The following is an 11,334-nucleotide window of genomic DNA, read 5'->3' as shown; positions in this document are numbered from 1 at the left end:
AAAAAAATGTATATATAAACCAAAAATCAATATGCACCTGTGTGTGTGTGTGTGTGTGTGTGTGAGTGAGAGATATTCTTGTGAATTTCCCCATCTGAAGGACTACCTGAGGTAAATCTTCCAGTTGAAGCATTAACCCTAACCCTTGAAAGCAAAAAAGCCAAAAAATATTTTGTAAAACTAAATATAAAGGAACAATACTATATTTTTTTGTCCTGTCCATGCAACTCAGTTACATTTCATGCTAGCAATTGCAATCGCCCATTCTTTTACTCTGATTTTGCAAAGTTTACATAAAATAAGAAAAAATATAAACCAACAAAATGGGAGAGATTAACAGTTCACATCTCAGCAAACCAAGCACTACAATAATTAACAATAGGAAGTTTGGATTAATCTGGACAATCTAACACTGGACTATCGATCAATCTATCTGAAGTATATTCTTACATTTGTTGTTGGTTTTCACAAAAAGTAACCCAATAGTTAGAACTAGGCTTACTATAGTGCAGTAGTACTGCTCACTGGTGTTTTAATGAAAAATATTACCTCTCCATTGTATATGCTGGGAAATGTGGACCTAGGGCGAAGGTCATTACTCATCCTTTCAGTACAGGGAAGGAGAAACGCCTATATTTATGATAACACTTTCAGTTAAATTTCAGTTTGTATCAGTCAGAAACACACTGAAGGGCTCATTGCCAGCTCTAGCTCATGTATAAAGATGCTGACAAGGATACCTGCTGCAGAGCATTTTAGCAACACAAAATACACATGAAACACAACATGTTCATATAGTGATTTAATTAAAACTTAGGAGAAAACAATGCAAGACTGTGGTCTTTGTAAAAAAACAAAAATAAGAGTTTGAATTTGACTCGGATGTTAATAGAGCAATACAATCGTACCAAAAACTTAATCTACCTATCTGGTCATTAACATGCTTTTATATTTTTGAGAAAAAAAACAATAAAATAATTTTGCTATATTCACTGTAAATCATTAAAATGTCTTTAGCTTTACATACATTCAAATACATGTTGCTCAATTTCTCAAACTCACAAGTTTATATTAAATATTTACAGCTGTGCTTTTGTCCAGGACATGATTTGTTAATTAATTTTATGTTTCGCACCTCTGTCCTATTGCTTTGAAGGAATCCACATCAGATATTACTTGTTCAAGGATCTCATCAATTACATTACATTCATAATTCACCTGGCCCAGGTCCAGAGCAGGTATGTAGGTGACAAGGAGGCGGCTAACGTTCTGGCGAAGCGCAATCAAACTGAAAGTAAAGGAGAGAAGAGGAAGACAAATGTAATTGTGCTATGTTTCCATAATTTTTTTTACAAACATGATTCTTAATTGTGATGATATTGTGATTACTAAAACAACACATGGTGAGCGTTTTTTCACCAGTCTAACCTTTTGAATGTTTCTGAGACAGACACTGAAGTCCTTGCAGACTCCTCTCCCGCTATTTGTGCAGACGAAGCAGTGGCTCTTTGTGCAGTTGTGCTTCTTTCTTGTGCATCTTCCTTCTGCTGCTGCAGGTTCAACCTGAGCTGCTCACACTGTGCTGCCAGGTTTGCCCTTTCCCTTGTCAGCCTGTCCACCTGATGGTGCATGAAGCAGAAAACCCAGAGAGGAAAGAAAATAACACAAAGATATGATAAAATATACATATATCATTGTTTATGGTTGTTTGAGAGCTGTCTGCTACAAATCTTCTTAATTCTAATCAAACTAAGATGGTTGCAACAAAAACACTCCCAAGTCAATCTCAAAGACTTACAATATCCAAATTGCATATTTACATGACATGATATGACACCACCACCTCCACTTACCTGAAGAGGAGTGGTGTGTTTCAAGGCTCAAGCATGTGAGCCTTTGAATTTATATTATTTTGTCACATATAATGTTCTCAAAGGTTATGAATTGGGAGTAATTTTCTTCTTGAGATCTACATTAAAGGATAAGTTCATATTTTTTTCCCTAGTTTTAATACTCTGTTGACATGCATATGGATGAAACACTGACCTCTGACTGCAGATCCTTGTTCTCTTGGTTTATTTGATCCAGACAGTCGATTTGCATTGTCAAGTCATCAATGTCTTTTTCTTCATTTTGGCCATTATTGTTCTTTGTCTTGGCAGCTGCAAGTAAAGCCTCTTTGTCGTTAATCAGTTCATCTACTTTTTTTTTGGCCTTCTCATACAGACTTTTGTAGTCTTCCCCCTCTGTTTCTTCTGCCTCCTCTGTCTGAATGGCATTTGGAGAGCATTCCTTCTTCACATTCATCTCAGACATCTCCTGCAGTCTCCTCTGCATGTCTTGTAGCTTGCAGGTAAGTTCATGGACCTGCTCTTTGTAGCTGTCTCTCTCTTGAGCCGTCAGCTGCTTGAGGTGTAGCAGCTGGTCTAGTTGTTCCTGTGCTGCAGTGTCACTGCAGGGGTGATGTGGACAAAATTGTCGATCCCTCATGTCTGCAGACGTAGGTCTTAAAGCTTGGTCATTTTTATGATGTGTCAGTCCATTTTGCAAGGTTTGCTTTTCTGCAATGTGAGTTTGCGTGTCTTCCTCTTGCTTAGTTACACTTTGCTCAATGTCCATGTGTGAACTCTTTTCATTGGATGTGTTCTGCTCAGCCCCCCTAGTGCTTTCTGTTTGATTTTGGCTCTCTTCTTCCTTCACTTTTGGCACTTCTGTCTGGGTGGTGGTGCTCATCAGCTCGGGAGGAGGTGCTGAGGAGAGACTGGTCGATGCATCAGCGTCAACAGCAACATCATCATTACACTCCCTCGGCTGACCGATATCAGAATCGCTCAGCTCTTGCTCTATCTTCACTTTAGTCACGTCAACGCATGGCTTCTTTGGTTTGGGTGTACTGGCATTCTCCAAGATGACAATGTCATCGTCAGTATCATCATCATCATCATCATCCTCAGCAGGCGCTGATGGAGAGCACAGGGGCCTGACATCCAGTGATAAGGGACTGCTTGATGTAGAGTCATTTAGTCGAGGTCTTTTGGGTGTGATTTGTAGAAAAGTCTGCTGTGTTCTTTTCCCCCTGCAGTGTTAATAACACACAGTTAATATACTTCTTCAATAAAGTAAACTATAGTTTATCTAAAAAAAAAAAAAAATCCTACCTCATGATATCAGTTGAGAGGGAGAATACATCAGTAACAACTGGAAGACCACTGTTGCTGGCAGGGCTGAAAGCTGCAGAGAGAAAATGGGTCTGTTTTAATTTCTCAAACCTTCTCACGTTCACTGAGACAGAAATAAAAAGTTTTCTTACCAGCTTGTGAGATGGTGGAAGATCTCATCAAAGAGGATTCTGCCCTTTCTGCTCCCCCTTGCAGTGATTCTGTGTTAATCCTACTCCTTGGGGTGGTGGGAGAATTGACAGTCTACCAACAACAATGACAAAAAGAACAAAGAGATAGACATGCTTTTTCTTCAGTTGGAATTGTTAATATTCCAAAACCATATCCACGCTTTTAATTTATTCAAATGATGGTAGTGGATTTTTTTTTTTTTTATCCTGATCAGTATCAAACAACTTTACGTATCATGCCTCACTTCTTTGTATCCAACAAAATCGCACTTTCGACGCACTTGCTTCTTATTATTCTTCTTTTGCCTGGCATGATTAGCGAGAAGCTCTTCCTGGTGCCTTCGATCCTCCTCCTCCTAGATGAACACAACACAAAAAAATAATTAATCATGTCTTGTTTTCAATTGGAATCAGAATACATTACTATTAAAATTATGATTTAGTCCAAATCAAAATCAGGTGAGAGATTCTCTAAGAAGAAACAAAAATAAAGACAGAAATACAGGGAGAATATACGTGTCCTTACTTTTTCTCTTTTCTTTTTTTTTTCCTCCCTCTCTCTGTTAGGAAAAAATGAGGTCAGGACCCACAACAACAACAAATGATGATTTACACTGAGTAACAAAAGGTATTCAAATAGAAATCTGTGAATTACTGTTGTTTATATGTCTTTGAGTATGAAGTTTGTTCATCGTCAGAGTCCTCAGCCTCCTCTGGTACATTGCAGCTCCTACAAGAGCAAAAATTAGGAGAGATTGAAAACATCTGAAAACAACCACGCCAAAGTAATGACACAGTTCTGTGACATTAAGAATGTGTCTTGGGTGAATTCATATAGAGACCAAGCACTGAGTTCTACTCAGCCTTGTGTCTGTATTTGATCTGCTTAAACCAAATCCTCACACCACGGCCCACTGAGCTATCACTGAGCCATCACAGCCCATGTAGTTCCTCTAATCTAAACAGTAGTCTGTAGTAAGATAACCCTTTGGCTGGAAAATCTCTCATGAATCATGCCTTTAGACCAAATTCATACCTCATAACATTTTGAAAAGCGGGCAGTAATGTGATTATGATTGTGGTCAAGCAAGAGGAGTTCATTCGGGTTACTTATACTAATAATGATATTAATATGTTTAATATCATTACATGCTCTTTTTCTGAAATTTACACAAGCCACAGTTTTGCAAATAATACGAAGTTGGGAATTTATCTTTCCAATTGAAAGATTTACAGCATGCTTTTTAAAGCAGACAATTTCGGGGGAAGTACCATAAACAAGACTGATGTGCAGATCTGGAAATAATACTGCAAGTAGGCAGTATGGGTCGTCGAATGGTTAGAATACACGCCACATTATCGCACCGTCCCGGGTTCCACCACCTAATGCCGCCTGATGTGGGACTATATGCATAAATAATACTGCAGAGTAAATTCCATCACAGGCAGCATAGTGGTTAGTGCTTTGGCCCCACAATAAAGAGGTCCTGGGTTCGATTGCCAGGCCTGAAGCCTTTCTGTACAGAGTTTGCACGTTCTCCCCATGCCTGCATGGGTTTCCTGCCACCATCCAAAGATGGTTAGTTAATTATTAGGTTATTTGGGTGAATTGGTGACTCTAAATTGTCTGTAAGTCTGAACGTGAGTGTGAGTGGTTGTTTTATTGCCACAGGGTTGAAGATAAAGTTCTGTTTACCTGAACTCAGGATCAGGGTTGCTGTTACAGGACCACTTATCTGGCAGCTTCCTGTAATCGATCCCATCAGGGAGTTTACGCCACTTCAAACATTCATCACACTGAACCCAGTTTTGATCTGGACGCTTCCTGGGGACAGATGGAAACAAATGTCTGAGGAAGCTAGGAGAATTGTTACCCAGATAACACATTGCCAGTCACTGCAAAGGTACTAACATGATATCTTCCACGGCTATGGTGCTGTTCGGATTGTCTTTGTTCCACCTGTAGCGGATCTCTTTCCAGTAGTCCTCAAGTTTGCTCCCCACATTAGCAATAGTTTTCCTGTAATGAGAAATTATACTCTTTTCAAGTCACTTCTCATTTCACCAGGTCCAGTATGTACAAAGCCTTTAAGTCTATTTAAGCTTTTACCTTGCTGATTCAGGAGAAATGTGTGTATTGGTAACTTTAGGGACTCTTTTTTTTTTTTTTTATATAAACAGAGTAATTCACAAATCTGAACTGAAAGAGGTGAAAGGCAGCTGGGAGGACTTTAAACACACTAAGGCCAAATTATGCAGGAGATTAAAAGGCCAAAATCAAACAACTGTTCCCAGTTACTGAAGAAAAAAGGTACTACACTGCATTATTAACGAACATATAATCTAGTGCACTTACTGCAATATCCAAATTGCCACAGAGACTCCCTGGCCTTCAAATTTATTTTTTCTAGGTGTAAGGTAAAAAGCTGTATGCTGTTATGGTGACGGGCATTGATTATCAGTGTGCCCTAAATGAGCTGTCCTAATGTGGCCAGTGTATCCTAAACAACCTGAGCCGCAGTTGGATTAATACCTGTACTTATCTGTGTCATTAAAGCTCTGTTTGTTGTGGGTGGGCTCCAAAAAGTCACACTCAATTATCCCAATGACGCCAACGCCTTGGTTGTTGGCCTGTAGAAGGCATAGATTCACAAAAGTCAAACACTGGACGATAACATGCAGAAACACTTCAAATGTGTAATGGTGTCAGCGGAAACTCACCTTAAGCTGGCAGCCCACACGTTCATAGCCTTTGATGAGACGATTCTTATGATACATCATTATGCCATACTGATCTTTGCTTTTGGTGTTATAGCCAAACTTGATAGGAATACGTCTGGGCTAAAATAAAAATTAAGGAAAACCCAAGAGCAGAGATAGAGACACTTTGGGAGTAAAGCCCTTTCTTTCCTAAACACTTATTAAGAACCCCTCCTGGAGGCAAACATTAATAAAAACCAAACTCTTAAGAACCAGTGACAAAAGGATACACAGAAATTGGGCTTGTAGTAGTCTGTTTTTCTGGAGGCTAGACTTTTATCGATGAGCTCTGATTTCACCTTCTGACCTCGTATCATGATCTGCATTCGAGGTCTCAGGTACAGAATGCTGCAATATGCCTGCGGCCATTAAGAAAAAAAAAAAAAAGAAGAATTTTATTGATATTTTTCACTTGGAATACACACAAATTACATACAATTATGCTGGTTTTAATTAAATAACAACTAGCTTGGCTTCACTAATTAATTCAAAGCATTTTTAATGCTTGCATAAATAAAGCATGAATACATGCATATAATAATGTGTGAATACATGTGGTTAAAGCAAAAAGTAAAAATAAATAATCATAATATTGCTTTACTGGAGCATTACACAGTCATTATAACTCTTTTAAAGACATAATTGGTCCTTACCCGCAGAGAGTACACAATCTCAGGGATGCATGGTATGACCTTATGACCAGTATCCGTCTTTGCCTCATAGACATCTGAGGGAATTCGGATGTCGTAACGGTCCTTCTCAAAATCAAACTCCAGTGTGTTGCTTGATGTCCTATTAAGAACACAGCATTAACAAGACAGACATGTGGCCTCTATCACTGCTCATCCCTGAATAAAACATGTGCATGGATTATAGACAGACTTGCGGAGATTCCAGATGATGATCCGTGTGCCAGTGCTGTCTGGGGATACGGGGGGGTTGATGACATCCAGCTCAGAAAGAAGGTTCTCCTGTGTTTTGAAAGGTGAATGGTGCAGGATTGCCTCCAGACTGGGTTTGTATTCCTCTTTTACAGACAGTAAAAGCTCAAGTTAAGGACAACTTGAAATTAAAAATTGGGAAAAGCACATCCTATCAATATGACTTGAGAGATATATATATATATATATATATATATATATATATATATATCTTTATAACTGGAAAACTCACAAAATATAAATGTAGGTGTTAAACCAACCACCATAAAACTTTTGCAAATATTCAGTTCAGAAGACATGAACTGAATGCATTGGCAACAGATATGACTTGATCCAACAGATAAAGGATATACACTCCTGCGTTTGTGTGTTCAAAGCAGACAATTGGTACAATTATTTGCTTAGCTTGAATCTTTTCCAGGTAAGTTTGCGAGAGCATTCCAACACATGAAGTGCTCCTCGACTTGGAAAAGACAATGGCATCTTTCCCAAGACGCATGGATCCAGACTTAAAGCCATTGCCATAGATGCCTATGGGTGCTTGACCATTGACAGCAGTCTTTTCACTGTACCCAAAGCTTTATGGGGGAAATAAAAAATAAAAATATTAATGCATTACATTAGCATTAAAAAGGATAGGTAATAGTTATTGTCATGCTCATACAAAAATTGGAATATATATATATATATATATATATATATATATATATATATATATATATATATATATATATATATATATATATATATATATATATATATATATATATATATATATATATATATATACACATACATACATACATACACACACACGTACACGTGCGCACTCAAATTATTTTCCAATAAATTGATTAATTATTATTTTCCAAACATCTTGTCTGTACCTGAGCATCTTGTGCATAGCTCCACAGTTCAGCCCATTTCCATTGTCCATAAAGCTCAGACACTGTTCATTTTTGATGCATGTCTTATCAATCCAAAACTGCTTGGCTCTGACATCTGGATCAAAGGCATTGTCTGTAAGAAACAAATTGGCAAACAGTTATGTCATGTGAGAACTGTTATGTTCTCACGATGCAGAGTTGCACACCTGGGGTTTTCTGAGGCATTTAAAGGCGTTGTTTTCATATGTAGGGTCGCAGGGTCGAGTAGTGCACACATTAAACATGTTTAAAAAAGACTGATCATTTGTCAAGAGAGCTTCCATGCATTTGAAGGATGATCATAGAAGCAATTAATTAATTAAGCTACATCAGCAGGTGTATCATGTGCTTGAATTCACATTACGCCCAACAGAAACTTGAGTGAGATTAGACTAGAAGTGACTGCACCACAGGAACCTCAACAAATCCTCCATTATTTACATATTCAGAAAGACAGAAATATGTTATGGTGAGTTAATTTGCATTTGAAAACATTTAAATACAGCTGGTTCACCCCACCGAAAGCTTCTCACTTATGTTAACTCCAAAGTGGTATGCCAAAGAAACAAACGTCCTGTTTCACTTAATCCAGCTCGTGGCTGTGACTCACCTATGAGCTCTGCTATGGCGCTGAAGGGCCCAACGTGGCTGGTGGAGTTGGTGTGGAGAAATTTAGGACAAAGCTGAAAGTTAAGCAAAAATATTTATACACCACAGTCTCTTCTCAACCATTCCATGTGCCCTCCTCCTTCATGGCGCAGCTTTATCAAGTTATACTACGGTTTTGTATTCTGCTACTAAAGGGAGATTTGTTCGATAGAAAAAAAGAGGGAGTGAGTGTCTGCGGGACAGAAGACAGGCTGGAGATCATAACATGTTTACTAGCTGGAAAAAAAAACAGATGCCAGACATACAAAACAACTGTTGAGACTCTCAACCCACGTTATCCAAAAGGGCCACAGAAGTTTTATTCACCATCACAATGTGCTATACAACAAAACGTGCAAAATATTGTTTTCCTCATCTGTTGTCATGCATGTACGTTTCATCGTCTCTGGCCTCCTTAAAAAATGTGAATGTTAAATCTTAAAATTAAACATTTTATTCCCACTGCTTATTCTAACCAACTCACTTGAATCTCACCGTGTACAACAAATAAATAAATGCCATTTTAGTATTGATTTGGATGTTGCACATTAACAAGAGACAAGTAGAGAACTGCATGTCTGCTTCAATGTTTACTTCTGGTTTCATTTCACAGAAAAGAAGGAAATCATAGATGAAGCGAAATCTGCTCAGTGGCAAATACGAGCACAGATCCCTGCGCAGTCAGTCCGTACATTCAGCATAATAAACATCATATTCAAACCCCACCGTATCTTTTCTTAGCTCCATTTAAACAAACATTTAAGCTCACCGTGCTGAGAGGGACTCCGCTCTGTGTGAGCTGCTCCGCCATGTTTTCACAACTACGGGAGGAGGCGGCAGAACACGGCGAGCTGCGTCCGCCTGGACAGGACGGAGCCCCGGTACGGGATCCGGGACGGACACTAACCATCTCACACAGGCCTCTGACACCTTCACATGTGCTGTTTTAAATGCTGCCCCCTCACACGTCAGAAAACTATTTGAAACATCTGTAAAAAAAAAAAAAAAAAAAAAAAACTTCTCGCGTCTGCTTGCGCACGCATTCTTATAATGAACTGTTTTATTCCCATTACAACAGCGTCATGTGAAAAGTGTGATGGGCTCTACGTCAAAAGAGGGAAATTAATACATTTAAGTTTAATTCAACATATAAGAAACGCAATTACTATTTGGCTATTGGTCTCAATTTTGCCTGTTAAATGTGACAAAGTTTTAGAACCACAAATTGCTAAATTAAAATGACCTCCACTGATTAAAAATATTACCCTACTGTAAATTTGTATAATGTGATAATTATTTAAGTACCATAATGAACAATACAGATGGAAGTTGCTGATATACCAGTTTTCTAGCGTGTGTTTTGAGCAGCACGCAGACTTGGTGGTTATCTTTGTGCCGCACAGGAGTTGATGATGAGTCTGTGTGTGGGACAGACTGGGGACTGAAGACGAGAGTTTCTGTACTTCACTTGAGTATTATTTTTGGGGGATACTTTCACTTCACTACATTTAAAGGAGAAATGTTGTACTTTTTACTCCACTACGTTTCTATTGATGCTCTCCTTACCTGCTACTTTTGCTCTATTCTAACATTATTGTTCATTGTTTTTAATTGTAATTGTTTTTGTAACACACACACACCTCTGTGCATGTTGCCACGGTGTATAATCCTCATCCTACCTGGATTATTTCTCCATAACGATGGGCTCATTCTACATCATACATGGTGGCCGTATTATTACCTGAACACGCATTAGCTTGTAGCCAGAGTTTGGATGTCTTCTGTGGACATCACTGACAACAACACGGTCCAACTCCTCATCAGCTAACCCAAAACGGAATCTGCGGACTTTTTCTTGTTTACTGCAGTGATTCAGGAGTAGTTTTTTTTTCTCCTTTTAAGGATTTAAACAGTTATACCATATCATCGTGACATCAGATTCAAACAAATAAAAAAAGGTCACAGTGTTTCTACCAATGTTGTGACCTTTAACTTTTTTTTTTTTTTTGCATAAATCAGGAGCATAAACACTGTTTGTGCAGACTTCCCTCTTTTTAATAATTGGAAATGAACATAGTGCTGCTTTAAATAAAATCCATATAAGAAGCTGCCACGCTGATATCATGGAACTGAACACATGTTATGGATATAGTGTAGCTGACTCACTGTGAACTCATTGGAATGACGCAAGCGTTTTAGCTGACAATGTAAAAGTCTCAGACACCTCAAATTCAATCACTGCTCCAAACTCCTGCGGATAGAAGGCAAACTTTAGGGGGCAGAGAAGCTGCAGAGAAGAGGAGAGACCAGGTGTCACTGAAGAAATGTGCATGTGTCCCGTGGGTACCTGTGATATGCCCATATACATACAACATAGATTTGAAGTCACCATATTGACACCATATGGTCAAAAATTTGATTTTGATGTTTTTATTCAATAGTGAATAATTTACTCTCAAGACCATTTTATAGAACATTCAAATACAGAACGTTCAAACGACAAATGTGGAAAAAAAAGTAAAATTGACACTGAAATAAAAAGATGTACAGGGAACAGATGGATTAAATATTAATCTATGAAAAAAATAATCTGCCACGAGCATACATACAAATTAGGATACTTCAATAAGTAACGCAATAAATACATAAATAAATCGGTAAATATAGTGCAAATTCTTATTGAATAGATATCTGAAACAAAAACAATTTC

The 11,334-nt window shown here is 38.2% G+C and overlaps 1 protein-coding gene across 2 annotated transcripts; it reads right to left on the bottom strand.

The window, feature by feature from the left end:
• Positions 1–787: 787 nt before the first annotated feature.
• On the bottom strand, positions 788–9,514 carry morc3a (MORC family CW-type zinc finger 3a). Of its 2 annotated transcripts, none has more exons than XM_029530300.1 (19): positions 9,394–9,514; positions 8,587–8,659; positions 7,938–8,070; positions 7,402–7,628; positions 6,992–7,148; positions 6,763–6,901; positions 6,340–6,468; positions 6,071–6,190; positions 5,883–5,980; positions 5,262–5,369; positions 5,046–5,174; positions 4,005–4,079; positions 3,876–3,909; positions 3,631–3,705; positions 3,311–3,422; positions 3,159–3,231; positions 2,047–3,076; positions 1,429–1,619; positions 788–1,288 (listed from the first exon to the last, which is right to left on the bottom strand). In XM_029530300.1, the coding sequence occupies exons 1-19, from the start codon at positions 9,433–9,435 to the stop codon at positions 1,123–1,125; spliced, it is 3,111 nt and encodes a 1,036-aa protein (XP_029386160.1). In that variant the 5' UTR covers positions 9,436–9,514; the 3' UTR covers positions 788–1,122. The 2 variants fall into 2 exon arrangements, with proteins under 2 accessions (XP_029386160.1, XP_029386159.1); XM_029530299.1 differs by having other exon boundaries at positions 3,595–3,705; positions 9,394–9,513.
• Positions 9,515–11,334: the final 1,820 nt, after the last annotated feature.

Source organism: Echeneis naucrates, chromosome 21 (assembly GCF_900963305.1).
Source record: "Echeneis naucrates chromosome 21, fEcheNa1.1, whole genome shotgun sequence".
Classification (NCBI taxonomy): Eukaryota; Metazoa; Chordata; class Actinopteri; order Carangiformes; family Echeneidae; genus Echeneis; species Echeneis naucrates.
The sequence above is the reverse complement of the archived record's forward strand: the minus strand, read 5'-3'. Positions and strand labels throughout refer to the sequence as shown.